Source organism: Nomascus leucogenys, chromosome 20, assembly GCF_006542625.1.
Source record: "Nomascus leucogenys isolate Asia chromosome 20, Asia_NLE_v1, whole genome shotgun sequence".
In the NCBI taxonomy this organism is placed as follows: domain Eukaryota; kingdom Metazoa; phylum Chordata; class Mammalia; order Primates; family Hylobatidae; genus Nomascus; species Nomascus leucogenys.
In genome coordinates this window covers 77,334,876-77,352,252 of record NC_044400.1, presented here as the reverse complement: position 1 = coordinate 77,352,252, position 17,377 = coordinate 77,334,876, and the positions used below count along the sequence as shown (strand labels likewise).

Genomic DNA, 17,377 nt, shown 5'->3' with positions numbered 1-17,377 from the left:
GGTGGGGAGTCCCCCAGCTGTTTGAGGAAGTTCACTCTAGCTGAGCTTGGGCACGGACCCCCATGGGGACAGAGATGCTGATGGCCTGGGCTGAAGGGCAGAGCGGAAGGCGTTCAGGTGGAGAAGCCCTGGGACCTGAAGGCTGGCTGGACAAGGGAAGGGCTTAGAATGAGGAAGAAGTCCCCTGATGCCTGGCTTGGTGCCCCAGGGCTGGGGAAATGGGGAGTTCTAGAGAAGGAGCGGTGTGGGGGGCTGTCAGTGTGGGGGGGCTGTTGGTGTGGGGGGCTGTCGGTGTTGGGGGGCTGTCAGTGTTGGGGGGCTGTGCAGGCACCCATAGCACTGGCATTATGTCTGCTCTTATTTCCCAACTCCCAGGAGGCACCTTGGGTGGGTTAGTGTCCTGTGGCTGCTGTAGCAAACTGCCATAAACTTCATGGCTTCAAACAACAGATATATTCTCACCGTCCTGGGGGCCACAAGTTCTCAGTCCAAGTGTTGGCAGGGCTATGCTCTCTCTGAAGGCTGTAGGGGAGGAGCCTTCCTCGTCTCCTCCAGCTCCGGGGCTCTAGGTGTTCCTGTAGCCATCGCTCCCATCTCTGCCTTCGTCTCCATGTGGCCTTCTCCTCTGGTGTCTCCTCTTCTGTCTCTTAGAAGGCCACTTGTCATTGAATTTAGGGCCCCCCTGGGTAATCCAGGGTGATCTCATCTCAAGATCTTTAACTACATCTGCAAAGACCCTTTTCCCAAATGAGATCACACTCCACAGTCTCTGGGGGTTAGGATCTTATGGACATATACTATGCTAACGTATTTGTGGGGGCCACTATTCAACCCACCGCAGTGGAGAAAAATAGCGTGTGCTCAGTTGAGGCGTATGGGATTGAAGAGCGATTTTACCTTCTCTCCTTTTCATCGTCTCTGCGTAACTTGCTCCTCTCTCTGGAATTCCTACCTGTGTCTGACAAACTTTTCTTGCAGGGAAAATGACTCTTAGCTGTTAGAGTGTGATTGGAAGGGAAATAGATCCCACCAGACAGTTGGAGTGGAATTAGATGGGAAAACAGAAGATGAATAATTCAAGCAGCTTTGCCAGGGGAAGGGGGACTCTTAAATGATCCTAATTATGCTCGTTCCCAAGGGAGGCCAGTCCTGAAATGAACCTTGTGAAGCAGTTTTTCAAATAGGATTTAGGCGGCTATCATGAAGCTGGGGTGGGGCCACCTGCGGTTAGTCCTGGAAAGAAAAGGGCCCAGGCCCTCATTTTGCAGATGGGGAAGCAAGGCTTGCAGCACGGAAATGATGCTCCAGTGACAGCCAAGACCAGACGCCCAGCCGGGGACCCCCAGTGACAGCCAAGACCAGACGCCCAGCCGGGGGCCCCCAGTGACAGCCAAGACCAGATGCCCAGCCGGGGCCCCAGTGACAGCCAAGACCAGACGCCCAGCCGGGGGCCCCCAGTGACAGCCAAGACCAGACGCCCAGCCGGGGGCCCCAGTGACAGCCAAGACCAGATGCCCAGCCGGGGCCCCCAGTGACAGCCAAGACCAGATGCCCAGCCGGGGGCCCCCAGCTTCTGACCTGATGCTGGTCCTTCCAAAGTTAAAGCCACCAAGTGTGGTCACTGGGCCAAATGCTTCAAGGTCGACACACGGAGGACCATGGTGTGGGGCAAAAAGGTGTGCTCGCGGTAGCTCAGTTTGGGCATAATTCTCGTGCCCCGGAGGCTTCTCCCACAGCTACTTCCCTTGTCAGGAGTCCATCTTCAGGGCCCTGTGTTATGACGGATTGAGGGAGCACCAACAGGGACCACCCCACTCGGTAATTAATTCCTCTTGCAAAGGGCTGGGCTGCAGGCCCGGGTAGGTCCTATGGCCACCTGAGCCAAGGTCTCGGAGAGGCGGTCCCAGGGACCAGGTGAGCATGGACCCAGCCCAGTGTCCATACCCTGAAGGGTGCTGTGCTGCCCAGAGGTTCTGGGCATGGCTCTGGGCCCTGGAATTCAGAGGCTTGGGACTGCTTGCCTCCCCAGGGAGCTCTTACCGTGGGGACCCTGTTGTGGGGGACCTGCCATATTGGCCATGACAGTGATTTTGCTCCTTCTGCAGGGTGACGTGGATGCAGGGCCTCTGTGTCTCACAGCACCCACCCTATCCAAAGACAGAGAGAAACAGCAGGAGAGATTCCCCTGTGATGGCTCCGCTATAGTCCTGGGCTGTTGGTGGGACCCAGGTTTGGGGGACTTTATCTCCCCAAAGCCAGGCCCTCGATCCCTTTGCCTTTGGGGACTCTTGTGTTCCCAGCCTATACATGGGGTGCTCGATTGAGTGTCCGTGCCCATCAGCCGGCCCTGGGTTGCCGTGGCTCGGGTGTGTTTGCCACAGGGCTACAGACGTAATGGAGCCCTGCATACCTTTATTAATTAATTAGTTAATTTATTTATTTTTGAGATGGAGTCTTGCTCTGTCACCCAGTCTGGAGTGCAGTGGCACGATCTCAGCTCACTGCAACCTCTGCCTCCCCGGTCAAGAGATTCTCCTGCCTCAGCCTCCCAAGTAGCTGGGATTTCAGGCACGCGCCACCACGCCTGGCTAATTTTTTTTTTTTTTTTTTTTTTTTTTTTTTTTTTTTTTTTTTTTATGTTTAGTAGAGACGGGGTTTTGGCATGTTGGTCAGGCTGGTCTCGAACTCCTGAGCTCAGGTGACCTGCTCGCCTCGGCCTCCCAAAGTGCTGGGATTACAGGTGTGAGCCATGGTGCCTGGCCTCCTACATACTTTGAAAAGTTTTGAAACATCCCCAGGTGGGAAAGGAAAGAGCATTTGGGTGGACACTGAACCTGTCAGGGGGCTCAGGTTTTGCAGTGGTAGCAAACAACCTGAAGGTCTCCGAGGCTTCAAACACCCACTTCACACTGCCTACGCTCGCTGCAAGTGTGTCCGTCACAGGCTGGCTTCGGTGCGATCTCACAGCAGAGGGAACAGTGTCACAGCAGACCACGTGCTGGCTCTCAAAACTTCAGCCTGGAAGTGACATGCCTCACTTGTCTATTCATTGGCAGAAGCAATAAGCCGCTGGCCACTCTGGGTTCTGAAAGGCCGAGGGAGAGGTCTCCCCTGGGAGATGACCTGGAATGTCCAGAGAACCCCCTGGGTGTCAGCGTTTGACTTCATCCCACCAAGTCCTCCTGCACCCACTGTGCCCCATGAGTTATAACTCCTGGAAATACAGCAAAAATGAGTGTCCTGATGACACGAACAGAACTCATGCGGGACCCATGTTCCCGGGCACTTCTGTTGCCACCAAGCCTCCTGTGGCTTTTGTGTGTCTCAGGGTGTGCAGAGAGAATTTAGCCCCTGTCTGCCCTGCCTCTCTACTGCACATTATCCATGGGCTGTCGCACTAATGTGCATGACATTTCATCAATGGCTGCACTTTTCTCTGGATCCCACTTTAGTGAAGTTCAGTAAGGACCTGAGAGCCGCCCCGAGCGGGCAGCGTGTCCTGGAAAGTCATGGGAGCCATTCGGCCCGGGAGGGCTGGGCTGCCAGGTGGACGCTGGTGAAATCAGCATGGCAGGAGGAGGGCTCTTTTCTTGCTTGGCCTTCAGTATCATTTTTCATTATTTAATCGCTGCTTCTTTTCATACTGGAAAACTGTAGTTTCCTGGGAAACCAGCCAGGTAGTGATGACTTAACTCGTTTTTCCCTCTCTTTCTATTTTTATGTGATTCTCAGTTTCTGGTTAATGATGTGCTTCCGGGAAGCAAGATTTGAGCACGAGCACAGGGACCCTCATAGGTGCTTTCTGACTGCACAGATCAGCCATTTTTTTTCCTGGCATTTTATAAACCCTCGTGTTTAGAGAGGTCAGAAAATACTGCTTGCATTTTTTTTTTTTTTTGGACAGAGTCTTGCCCTGTCACCAGGCTGGAATGTAATGGCACGATCTCGGCTCACTGCAACCTCCACCTCCTAGGTTCAAGTGATTCCCCTGCCTCAGCTTCCCAAGTAGCTGGGACTACAGGCGTGTGCCACCACTAATTTTTTTTTTAGTGGGGATGGGGTTTTGCAGTGTTGGTCAGGCTTGTCTCCAACTAATTTTTTTTTGTATTTTAGTAGAGACAGGGTTTTACTATGTTGGCCAGGATGGTCTCGATCTCCTGACCTTGTGATCTGCCTGCCTTGGCCTCCCAAAGCGCTGGGATTACAAATACTGCTTTCTTATTGAGAGAGGCAGCAGCTTGGGTGGAGGAAGAGGGAAGGCAGATGGATTTCAGAGTTTCAGTCAGTATTTTCCAGATAGAAAATAATAATAATGGAAACTGACATGCATGCACTCTGCAACACATCAGGCAGTGTGTGAAGGGCTTTGCCTCTGATGATCTTCACAGTGAAGTGATAAGGTTATACTGCTGACTCATTTTACAGATGAGGAAGCTGAGGCATGGATAGCTGGGAACTCGCTCAGGGTCACACAGCCAGGAGGTGACAGAGCTGGGATTCAAACCCCAGACCTTCCGACTCCAGGGCTCCTGTGCACCTGAAGAGTCAGAGGGAACAGACTGTGCAAAGCCCCATGCAGGGCCAGGGAGACTGGAGCCCGAGGTCATTGCTGTGAGAGGGGAGAAGGCCTTTCTGTCAGGGTGACAGGTGGGATCTGAAGCTGGAAAGCCGGAGAGAGGCTCGGGGGTGCCAGTCCTTGCATGCTCCAAGAGATTCTGATCTGCTGCTGGGCAGCAGGGAAGGGACAGGAAAAGAGCAGGTGCTGGGGCTGGGGAGGTTGTGAGGCTGAATCCAGCCCTAGGACTCACACCTGGGCCACCCCGGACAAGTTGCTCATCTTCTCTGTGCTCCAGTGTAACAGTCAGGGATACCGCCTTTGCAAGCAGCAAAGTTCTTGACTCTAAACAAAAAAGGGACATTTATTGACTCCCACATTTAGCAGTCTGGGGGGAATGGCCTCAGGTGCAGCTTGATCCAGGATTCCAATGGCATCACCAGATCTTTCTCTGCACTCTTTCCACTGTCTGCCCCACCCTCAAGCTCCAGGGTTTCTCTTTGTCCTGGCAGCAGATAGAAGCTCCTTCTTTCTACACCACCCAGCCCAGCAGGGGTGACCAAGCTGCATCCCAGCCTTTTCAGTATTCCAAGTCCTGGGGGCTGTAGGGCACAGATCAGAGCCGAGGTGGGTCCGACCCAGAAACCCAGAAGATCCTTTGCCCAAAGAAGAATCTCCATGCTGTAGACAGAAGAAGGGGAGTGGGTGCTGGGGGCAGGAAGGGGAGCTCCCAGATGCCCACACACTCAATTCCAGACACAATTTGAAAAGGGACTGGGAAGACTTGAAATCATTCACCAATAGCATCCACGGCCCAGCATGCAGTAGGCACAATATAAATGCTCTTTTTCTTCTGCTTGGCAACCAACAGTGGGAGGAGGGCAGAGGAGAGGGGCCCCACAGGTCAGTGCTATCTGTGGCTGGAACTGATGCACCCTCACTAGGGTGGGGTGCAGGTGTGGGGGGGTGAAGGTCAGGAGGGAAGTGGTGGGTCCAGCTTCATGGGAACAGTGGACAGGCACCTAGAAGGGGTGGCCGGCAGGCAGTTCACCATGCAGGTCTGCAGCTCAGAGGGACACTCGGCTGGGATGCATTTTGAGGGTCTCAGGAACAGAGAGGCAGCTCAGACGCGAGGGTGGACGGCTTTGCCTGGGAGAGGTGTCAGAAACCTCTGGAAAGGCGGAGCATTGAAGGTGCCTTCACTGCCCCTTCCTTGACCGCACTGCCCCCAGACATCGTGGACATCAAGCCGGCCAACATGGAGGACCTCACAGAGGTGATCACAGCGTCTGAGTTCCATCCGCACCACTGCAACCTCTTCGTCTACAGCAGCAGCAAGGGCTCCCTGCGGCTCTGCGACATGCGGGCAGCTGCCCTGTGTGACAAGCATTCCAAGCGTAAGTGCCCGTGCCAGGGGGTGGGGGGCTGTGGAGCGGGCAGGCGGGCGGGGAGGATGTCCTGTCCTGGTGCAGCTGCTGCAGGGGTGGTGGGTGTGGGATGAGCATGTCCTGGACTGGCCAAGGTGGGTGGGCCCATTGCTTCTTCAGCACTGGCTGGTGGGGGAGCCTGGTCTTGCCACCTGCTGCCCCCCAGAGTCCCTGCACAGCCAGGAACAGCTCAGCTTTTAGGGTTCAGGGCTCTAGGGCGAGGGTCAGGGCATCCAGAAGGTAAGGAGGCATGAAACTTAAATGTCACCTCCTGTAGGAAGCCTTCCTGGACACCTACTTTAGATCTGGATCCTCCTCTGTGGCCCCGTAGCCCCCAAAGCTTCCCTCTTGTCTGGAACTAGCCACACCCGGCGAACTTGCTATGGGCTGCCCGTCTCCTCCAGCTCCTTGGAGCAGGGTCTGTAACACGTCCCCTCATCCTAGAGCCCACCACAGGGCCTGCTGTGGGGGTCTCACAGGGGTATCCGTGGAGGTATGGGGCTGAACGAGTTCCAGGGGACATTTTGTGACACAGCATCCCCCAGCATAACAGCTCACACTGAACAATCACTCTGAGCCCAGCCCCCACCAAGGGCTTTACCTGTGAACTCATCGAATCTTCATACAAGCCCCACGAGGTGCTGTTCAGAAGAAGAAACAGCAGCTCCAGTTATTGGCCCAAGGTCACCCATATTCAATCGTGGCAGGGCTGGGCTGCCTGGCACTGGGTTGTGGCCACGGGCTGCACACTGCCACAGCTGTCCCAGAGGCCCCTGAAGGCAAGGGATCAGGCCATGGCATCCTCCTTCCCAGACAGCCCTGCAGGGCTAGCAAGGGGCCAGGCAGGAGGGGGTTGTCCCGCAGGCAGAGGGCAGGGGCTTTGCTTATCTGGTTCCCCTCACTGTCTGTCCCTAGCACCTACCACAGTGTCTGGAAATAAACACTTGTTGAATAAACCCCGGAGAAGCCTGACTGAAGCCTGGGTGCCGGCGGCAGAGGGCTGGTTGGGAGCGACGGGGCCACACTGTTCCCTTAGGGAGTCTGGTTTTGCTGGGCAGTCAGAGACAGGGTGCACACCAGCCCCAGGACTCAGGCTCAGGGCCCCCCAAAACCTCCAGCTTCTGCCTCCTTCCTTGGCCAAGTTCTGGCCCCCACATCCACCCCCTCATCTCCTCTGGGTTTGTCCACGCTCCGTGTGTCACGCTCAGCCATCCAGGCATTCAGTAGGCGTCTATTCCTGGCATGGGCGTGCAGCAGAGGCCCACCCTTGGGAGCTGGCGTCTGCGGGGGAGACAGACAGTGAACATACACCTGATACATGTCAGGGCGTGGTGAGCAATGGCACCAACACCCACAAAGTCAGGTACAGGGACAGAGGGGGTCAGGGAGGGCCTCCCTGAAGAGACCACAGTGGAACAGACACCCTGAGGGGGTGGGCGGTGCTGATCTCTGGGGAAGAATGTTCTAGAAGGAGGGTTCTGCAGTGGCTGTGACTCCAGACATTGCCTGTAGGTCAAGGGAGGGACTGGGTTTTGTTCTGGGTAAGCTGAGAAGGAGAAGCTGTGGGTTGTCACGAGATTGGGACTTGAGGAGGAAGAGGAGACGCCGCAGAGGGTCCCTGGGGGAGCAGGTGTCAGAGGTTCCTGCAGGGTCTGCAGGAAGGAATGGTGACCCCGGTGAGGGGGGGTGTTGGGAGGTGGGGCAGGGCTCACCTAGCTGCCCCCTCTGGCTGTTGCTTGGAGGTTGAGCTTTGCCTTGTGGGGTGTGACTGTGGTTTGGTTTGAGCTGTGGGTGAAGGTGGGGCCATGGTCTGGAACAAGAGGGGGTGCCAGGGACCAGCAGGCAGGTTTCAGACCCGCGAGCCTGAGGCCTGTATTGGGCTCCAAGGAAAGGGGTCGAGTAGGCAGCCAGATGTCCAGGCAGCAATGCCACCTGGAGATAAGTGTGGAGTTAGTGGCCGTGGACGGATGGGAGGCCAGAGACCAGCTGAGATTCCCGGGGTGCAGGGGGCCCGGGGCTGCGTCCTGTGTGCCACAACAAAGGACCACACACTTGGTGGCTTAAAACAGGGCATATGTATATTCTCAGTCCGCAGTCCCACAGCCGGCTCACTGGCCATAATGAAGGTGCCATGGGCTGGTTCCTTCTGGAGGCTGTTGGGGGGCACAGGTTTCTCTGCCTCTTCTGGCTTCTAGAGGCGCCGCGTTCCCTGGCACATGGCCCCTGCCCCATTCTCCAAGCCCACAGCGGCCAAGCCTCTCTCACAACTCTGACCCTCCTGTCTGTCTTTCGCGTATAAAGACCCTTGTGATCACCTCGCCCCGCCACCCCCAGTGATCCAGGATGGCTTCCTCATCTCAAGGATGGCTGAGTTGCAGCCTTGATTTCATCTTTGGACTTATTTTGACTTTGCCGTGTAGCATAGCATAGTCACAGGTGCTAGGGATCAGGATGCAGCCGTCGCTGCGGGCCATTCCACTGCCTACTACAGGACACTGCCCCCACCGCCTACGCCTCCCGCCCATTGACTCTGGCCACATGTGCCTCCAGCTGTGCCTGTGTGCAGCCAGCTCTGGGTCAGAATGGAATGGGAGAATATTGGGGAAGAGAGGGGATTCTTCCTGCTCCTGGTCCGCTGCTGACCCCGAGTGAGCCCTGTGGGAAGGAGGATGGGGCTTCATGGCACCCTGTTGTTTATAGGGGTGGAAATCCAGACACATCCTCGATATCCTAATCTTAAATGCTGAGATTATTCAACTCTTCTAAAATGAGTGAGGCAGCTTTTCCTTTCTTTTTCTGGAACCGTTGGTGTAATATATCTGCTCCTTAAAGTATTAGGAAAACTTGTGTGCAAATCTATTCGGCGTCCTTTTGAGGGAGAGAAGGAAAATTTTAAGCAAGCAGTTTCAAATGCCGAGAAATTGATGTCGACAATGATGACATCCACGTAATAGAATATTGTTCGGTCATGTCAGCTATTGTTTTAGAAGATTTAATGCCACAGGGAAATGATTATGTTGAAAGATTTAGGGGATAACAAAATAAGGCTATGACCACCAAAAACATGGAAACAGAGAAAACTCTGGAAAGAAATACACTGAGTTGTCACTGAGTGGTGAGCTATAAGAAACGGATGGGATATTTTCCTTTTATTTTTCTGTGTATTTTTACTTTAATGATGGATTTGAACTTTGAATCAGAAAACACGTGTGTGCAGGAAGGGTGGAATTTAGAGAGAACAGAGACAGGCATAGGACAGTTTTGTGCACCCCTCAATGTTTGTGTGACATTTTTCAGTGGGCTGGAGGGGGCAGTCAGACCCCCTTTGGCTCCCGAAGGCTGTGCTATCTGGTTCCCCAGGGCAGAAGCAACGGTCACATATACCTTGCACATTTCGTGAGTCCAAGCACAGACACATCCATTTCAGCCACGTAACTTCATATGCCCGATGGTGTATGAGCCTCGTGTGAATCAGCCAACGAACTCAAGAGTGCGAGAAATATGACTATTTTCGATGACTCAATTCAATTTCATTCTTCACCCCCAGCTCCCAGGGCTGCAGTGAATGTTAACTTTAGGGCCTCGGCAGATTCCGCCCCTCTCCGGATTGCACTGAGGTTCCGGAAGGCTCTGGCAGGCCAAGGTGCAGAGAAAGGGACATGGTGTCTTCCAGGCCACCGAGGACTTTTGATTGTGCCTGGGTGACCTTGGGGCCAGGTCCTTGCTGACAAATCCCCAAGGGCCTGTTGGCTGTGCCCAGTGACTCACCTGGGAGGTTGGCAACATGCTGACCTCTGGGGGCTCTTGCCCCCACCAGTGATCTCAAGTCTGTAGACAGGGTGGGGCTGCCTGTGATTTACTAAGGTTTTATGTATGCTTCTTGCACATACAGTCATAGGTGAAGTTGGTTTATAATTTTCTTTTCTTATACTCTCTTTGCCCAATTTTAAGATTATTCAACTCTCCTAAAATGAACTGGGCAGCTTTTTCTTTCTTTTTCTGGAACAGTTGATGTAATATATCTGCTCCTTGAAATCTTAGGAAAACTTATGTGCAAATCTATTTGGTGTCCTTTTGAGGGAGAGAAGAATTTTTTTTCCTTTTTTTTTTTTAGATAGAATTTGGCTCCATCACCCTGACACAATTCTTGGCTCACTGCAGCCTCCACCTCCTGGGTTCAAGGGATTCTCTTGCCTCAGCCTCTGGAGTAGCTGGGATTGCAGGTGTGTACCACCATGCCTGGCTAATTTTTTTTTGTATTTTTAGTAGAGACAGGGTTTTGCTATGTTGGCCAGGCTGGTCTCGAACTCCTGGCCTCCAGTGCTGGGATTATAGGCATGAGCCACCATACCCGGCCAAGAGAAGAAAAATTTTAAACAACCAGCTTAATTTCTTTTTTGATTATTGATTTATGCAAATTTTATTTAAAAATTTTCTAGAATATTTTTCATTCTCAAACTCAATATCCTGTACAGAAACTTTCTCTTTCATGCCAGCAAAAAGGTTGTGCAGCAGTTTTTAGCATGCTTTTACAGCTTCCATTTCTCCTCATTTAATTTGCCACACATCGGGGCAAGTGGCTGAAGTGTCTGTCCTTCTGCGTGCCTTGTCCAGGCTGTGTTTTGCTCTGTGGCTCTCATGGGAAATCAAGCACGCAGCCGATTTCCAATTAGCAGGTGGCGGCTGTTTTTAATGTGAACACAAATGGCTGTTATTTGAGCTAATTTTTTAAAAGAGATTTGGGGATTAGGATTAGTTCTTCACCTCCCACTTCCATCCACGTATCCAATTACTGCTCAAAACTCAGGGAGCGGCTGATAGTGACACCCCAGAGATGCGCTCACAGCATCATTTTCCTAACAGAATCAGACCGCGAATGAAGATCGTCCTGGATGCAGGAAAGTGCGCATTTCTGCCATTGGACAGATGAGGAGACCGAGGGTACGAGAAGCTCTGTGACTTCCCTGGACCCCTCCTCCATCAGGGCAGAGCTGGGGGCACACAGGCCACTCTGTTCCCTCTGCAGCTTCCCACCTTTCTCCAAAGCACTGGAAATCTGCGTCTTGTGTCTGCTTGGCAGGGTGACAGGGTAACCATGGAAACAACCGTACATGAGTCCTCAAAATAGACAGTTACTTCTGCTTATGAGAGCACAGAGCCCGCGGAAAGAAAGGGCCGTGCCCGGAACACCGGAATTTCTTAGAATCGGGGGTGATGACGGCCGAGACCCTTCATAGGACCCCAACAACGTGCCTGGCCCGGTGTTGGGTGAAATAATAACCGCAGCTCATTCCTTGCACACTTAGTGCACACACATGCTGTTTTCCGTTTATAGCTCATTAAATACTCAGCACCTATGATGGGTGTGTTATAGTATTCATCCTACAGACGAGGAAATTGAATACACTTGACCCTGGAATGATGTGGGGGTTAGGGGTGCAGACAGTGCCTGAATGCGGTTGAAAGTACACGCTTAACTTTTGACTGCCCCAAAACTTCACTCCTAATAGCCGGCCGTTGCTGGGGAGCATTACTGGTAACATCAACAGCTGATGAACATTTGAAGAGACTGATGTCTACGTGGATTTTATGCATTTGTGACATACCTTTTTCTTTTCATATATATATGTATATATATGTATATATGTATGTGTGTGTGTGTGTGTGTGTGTGTGTGTGTGTGTATATATATATCTCCGAGGCTACAGGGTTCATCTGAGTTTTTTCAAATTGTGGCAAATCTCCAAAATGTTTTCAGTATATTTATTGGGAAAATCGCACATCAGGGGACCTGCAGGTTCAAGCCTGTGTTGTGTGAGGGTCAAGGGGCAACTGTATACTTACTTCTCATCGCTGCGGGAACAATTGCCACGCGCTTAGTAGCTCGAAACAACACAAAAGACTGTTGTACATTCTGGAACTCAGGGGCTAAAATGCACGCGTCAGCTGGCCTGTGTTATCTCTGGAGGCTGCAGGGTGGGGCTGTTTTCTGATCTTTTCCAGCTACTAGAGGCTTCTAGAGGCTGCGTGCACTCCTCAGCTCATCATTCCAACCTCTGCTTCCATCATCCCATCTCTTTCTTCCATCTTTGACCTTCCTTCTTCCTCCTATACAGAGACCCTTGTGATGACATTGGGCCCATCCAGATTATCCAGGGTCACCTCCCTACCTCAAGGTCCTTCACTTAATGACATCTGCAAAGCCCCTTTTGCCATGTGAGGTAACAGGTGCACAGATTCTAGGGTGGAGGATGTAGATAGATGCCTTTAGGGGCCATTGTTGTCCACTACATTGAAGCACAGAGAGATTAAGACATTTGCCCAAGGTCACACAGTTAAGTAGAGCCAAGATAGAGCCTCAGAGAGTCTCATGCCTTCAGCCTGCACTCTTTCTCCCTTACTCATCACAGAAGCCTTGAGAACTAAAACTCTTACAGGAATTGTGGTTGAGCAGGGTTTTGTTTTTTTTTTTTTTTTGAAACGGAGTCTCACCCTATTGCCCAGGCTGGAGTGCAATGGCGTGATCTTGGGTCACTGCAACCTCCGCCTCCTGGATTCAAGCAATTCTCCTGCCTCAGCCTCCTCAGTAGATGGGACTGCAGGTGCCCGCCACCACGCCCGACTTTTTGTATTTTTAGTAGAGACAAGGTTTTGCCGTGTTGGCCAGGCTGGTCTCAAACTCCTGATGTCAGGTGATCCGTCCGCTTCGGCCTCCCAAAGTGCTGGGATTACAGGCATGAGCCACCGCGCCCCACCTGAGTGGGTTCATTTAAAAGGGCTGTGTGGGCTCCACTCCCAGGTCTCACTGTAGTAATGGATCTGCTGCAGAAAGACCAGCCCCAGCCCAGACCCTGCAGCTATCCGGGTGCAGGACCAGGGCAAAGCTCCCCAACAGTGGGGATAGCCCATGTGAAGGCCCTGTGGCTGGATACGGAGGCTGGAGAGAGGAGGTGAGGTCAGAGAGGTGTGTGGCTGGAGGAGGCCTCACAGGCCAGGGCAAGAGCTTCGGGTTTCCTCTGAAAGGGACAGGAACCACAGAGCCATCTGAGCAGGGAGTGGGCCAGCCTGGCCGTGTGTTCACAGGATCCCTCTGGCTGCCCAGGGGAGAATAAGCTGAGGGGTGAGGTAGAAGTGGGGGCCGGCTGGGGAGGCTAGCGTGCTCACACAGGTGAGAGACGCTGGTGCGCAGAGTGAGTGGCCCGTGCAGGTGGGGAAGGTGGTGGGCCCCCCATGGCAGTTGGAGCCTGCTGGATTTGCTGCCGGATTGGATGGAGAGGGAGGGAGGGTCCGGGACGGCTTCAGGCTCTGTGCAGAGACCAGGCTCCCATCTGTGTGGAGCTGTGTGGAGGAACCACAGGAAGTGGACTGGTAACTAAGCAGGTGCACTGGAGTGGGAAGGTTTCCATGAAGTGCGTCAGGAGCCCTCTGATGCATTGTTCCTCAGGGGTCAGGAGAGGTGTCCCTGGATGAGAAAGAGCCTGGGAATGGGGGCGGGGGTGCCCCACCCCACAGTAGTGTCTGAGAGGAACCTGGCTGATGTCAGGACATGTGTGGCTGGAACAGGTGGAGGGGCGGGCTCTTGTGTGCAAAGTTGGGTTGAGGGGAGGGTGTGCCGGGCCTGGGGGCCACCGCTGGGCTTGAGTTATTTTGTTTGATGGAGCTCAATCACGTGGTGCTGGGCAGGGAGTGACAACTGTCATCTCTTCATCAGTGAGCACTCATTGTGCCCACCTGTGCCCTTGTAGGAACTCCCTGCCCCCTCCCCACTGTGTGCAGCCTCAGGGACAGGGAAGGAGGCCGCACAGGAGGCCCCTCCCCAAACAGTGGCATCACCTGGAACCCAGGAGCAAGTCAGTGTCCAGGGGTGCTCCGGGATCCGTAACCCCCATCGTCCTTCTTCTGCTGCTCAGACCCTCCAAGCTCCTCCCGGAGTGCGGCCTGAGGCGACGCCAGGTGGCTCAGGCCACTCCACCCTCATGGATGGCCTCGTATCCCATCAGATCACAGGAGGGAGCCGTGGCCAGGGTAGCCCGGTGCGATCACTGCCCAGGACCCCATAGGCCCCTCTCCCCTCCAGGCCACCTCCTCCCATGTTTCCCACCCCCACCCCCCTGCAGGTCCCTCCCACCCCCATCTGTTTCTCTGGAGGCCTCACTGAGCTGCACTTGTCCCTGAATGCATGGCTCAAGCCAATGCATTTCTACCATCTGAACCCAGTCGGCCTCCACCCCAGCCCCAGAGGAGTGTTGTCCACACACTGACAACGATGGGAGTGGGGCACAGCAGGTGCCACCAAGAGGGCCACAGAGCAAGTGCCACGGGCACACAGGGGCCACCCCCAGGCTGGTTGAGGCTTCTCTGCCAGGCCCGGAAACTGCAGTGGAACCGCATCAGGTTGGGGAAGAAAGATGTCAGTGAGGGGCTGGAGCAGAAACGGCAGGCAGCAGCACAAGCTTCTCTCTGCTCAGGGAGCAGGGCGGGGCCGTGAGGCAGGGTCCCTGCCAGGCAGGGGCGCCAAGATGATCAGTAACTAATGACCAAGGCAGGAACCCTGGCCCGAGGGAGCTCACAGCCCCATGAGGGGACTCTGCCCTCCTGCCAGTGCCACAGAAGAAGGTGCCCAGCGGCTTAGGGGCAGCAGAGGGTAAGCACAGGATTTCTTTAGACAGCATCTGAACAATATGCACAGAAAGCAGGGTGTGAGCCTGGGGTTCTGGAGGATATATAGGAGTTGGTAAAAAAGACCAGCTAAAAATGGGAAAGGGATCTCGGAGAGAAAATGATGTGAAAAATAACTCCAGGAATCCCTCCTTAGTTTTATTGAGCAGCTACTGCAAGCCCCACACTGGGCCAGCGCCTCCAGGCATGACCTCTGAAAATCCCATCATGCTCCTTCTCCAGATGAGGGAAGCTGGGCTCAGAGAGGACCAGGGGCTTGCCTGAGGTCACACAGAGCACGATCCACTCTGCTCTCTGCCCAGCACATGGCGAGGCAGTGGCTAGGGGAGGCAGGGGGAGATGCCTAGGGCTCAACATTGAGGAGATGCTCACCCCCAGAGCCTTGAGTGGATGCAGTGCCCTAGGGGCCCAGCAGGAAGGGGGCTGGAGCGTGCGGCAGAGGGGAACTCACGTGTGTGAGGCAGCAGCAGCAGGCTGGTTGGGACCCATTGAGAAGGAGCTGGTCAGCTACAGGTAGGAGCCTAAACCTTGATCCTGTGGGCACTGGGGAGCCAAGGAGGGCTTTAAGCAGAAGGAGGTGCCGTCGGTTGTGTGTGAGGCTGGAAAGGAAGGCGGGCACCCGCTCTCAGGCTTCACCTCCCATTCCCTTTGATTCACAGGTCCGTCAGGGCCGCCCCACACCTTGGTTGGGCTCCCCAGCTCCCCTCCACCTTGGCCTGAGCTGGGGATGGGGGTGGGGAGGGCTCTTTGTGGCCACAGCACCATGCAACACCCAGGGAGGAGGGGCATGTGGTTGTCAGGGGACCGGCTCAAGCCATGAGAGCTCTAATTACGCAAAATCATTAAAAAGAAACAGGATGGAGATTTCAGTTGATTGAGAGCTCTCCAACTTTTAAATAATTAGGGCGTGGAGGAGTGGGTGGAGATGGGACTGGGCCCATCACAAGTGACGGGGGCTCTGAGACATGTTTTTTAAACCCATGGCAGGAATAATTACTGTGAAATGTCCTTAGCGATTCAGTCAATTAGAGGGGAGACCCCTTGTCTCTTGTTAGCGCTCCGAAGGAGGTGCAGCGGTGTGTGTGTGTGTGCGTGTGTGTGTGTGTGTTTGCGTGTGCACTTGGGGGCAGGGATTGATATGGAATAGTAGATTCCACTATCTTTTGGAAAAAATCGATTGTGTCAAAAATTTCATAGAAATGTCTAAAAAGAAAAAGAGGAACTTTTAGTAATGGTTTTTCAGGCTTATTAATATCCCTTCCTATCTATCGTTTGCATTTCTGTTCCTTGTGTCCTTAAAAGCCCTCAGAAATGCCCGAGTACAGCCAGCAGTGGGGCGACAAGGGCCAGCGCCATTTGGCTTTCTGTTTCCACCTATCGATTCAATTGTCCTCTCAGCCTTTGATCTTTGCGGTTTTTCCTCCTGGAGGCTGGTAGGAGACTTGGTCACTCGCTCTGCCCTGTGACACCCAGCGCCGGTGCACCCTGTGATTCTGGCTGCATCCACCTGCAAGTCATGCTGGGAACCTAGACCAGCCCTCGAGGTTTGGGGGAGTCTGGTTTGAGAGACCCCTGAGCAGGCGAGGGGGTACTAAGGCCACTCCTGAATTCAGCCTGCGAGAGGCCGCCCTGGCTCAGTTTTGGACTCACCTCTAAGTGGCAGAAAGCCTAGTTCAGGCCAGACAGGGTTCCCGCCACTCACCTGGGCAGGTGCCGGGGGGCCACCAGGTCCCGCTGAGATTCTTTTCCTTGTTTCCATCCATTTAGCCACCAGGGGTCCCTCTTCTCTCAAGCCCTCTCCCTGCTTCTCCCAAATATGAGGTCTCTACCCAATGCTAATCGAAAGGCAGCACAACATAACCCCTTTAAGGAATCAAGCGTTCAAAGTGATTTTCTTTACTGTAGGCATCAGAGAGAAAAAGGATCTGTGGTTGATCCTTCTTTGGCTTAACAAAGAAAAACTACAAATATATATATATATATATATCTCTACAGAAACAAAGATGCCAATTTAATTATTATTATAGGGGCACAAAACATTATCGTGTGAGATGACCAATTAGAACTCAGAGGTTTCAGAAGCTCAAGGTGACTCCCAGGGAGATTTCACTACCCCTACCCCACCCATCCTCCTCCACAGGCAGGGAGGGGTTGGAGGGCTAGCAGGAGGGAGGGGGGAGGGAGGGAAGGAGGAAGAGAGGGAGGGAGGGAGACGAGAGGGAGGGAGGAGGGAGGACGAGAGGGAGGGAGGGAGGAAAGGAGGGAGGGAAGTGGGTAGGGCTGCAGCACTCATCGTGCAGTGGGCTTACTCCATACAGGATCTTTGCTGCCTGCAGCCCTGCCTGTACCCAGGGTGGTGCCAGACCTGGCTTCAGCCCCCTCCTCCCACCCCTTCCTGAAAATCGCCCTTGGCTCCTGTTGTAGGGAGGAGCAAGGCCAGGGCTCAGGGAGGTGAAGGCATTCAGGGCCACACGAGGGGCTCAGGGATTCAGACCCTGGCAGCCTGTTCTCTCCCAGCTCCCTCTGCGAGCAGCCTCACCCTTCCTTCCCATGGTGCTGGTTTTCTTTCTGGTCCTCCCTTCAATGTGCCCTTACGGAAAGAGGAAAGCTCGGGCCACTGACAAGGGCATCCCTGTGAATGACGGAGGGAGATTGAGCTCAGGAGGCAGGTCTGGGGACCGTGGGCGTGTGGAGGGGTGGGTTGGGCTCCTGGAAA

At 53.9% G+C, this 17,377-nt stretch overlaps 1 protein-coding gene across 5 annotated transcripts in view; it reads left to right on the top strand.

Moving 5' to 3' along the window:
• Positions 1 to 17,377, top strand: part of PPP2R2C (protein phosphatase 2 regulatory subunit Bgamma) — a 242,899-nt gene that overhangs the window by 210,204 nt on the left and 15,318 nt on the right. For all 5 annotated transcript variants that reach the window (XM_030801408.1, XM_030801406.1, XM_030801407.1 and 2 more), the window contains one exon: positions 5,788 to 5,952. In XM_030801408.1, coding sequence (XP_030657268.1) covers positions 5,788 to 5,952 — 165 coding nt within the window. The remainder of the gene's footprint in view (positions 1 to 5,787; positions 5,953 to 17,377) is intronic.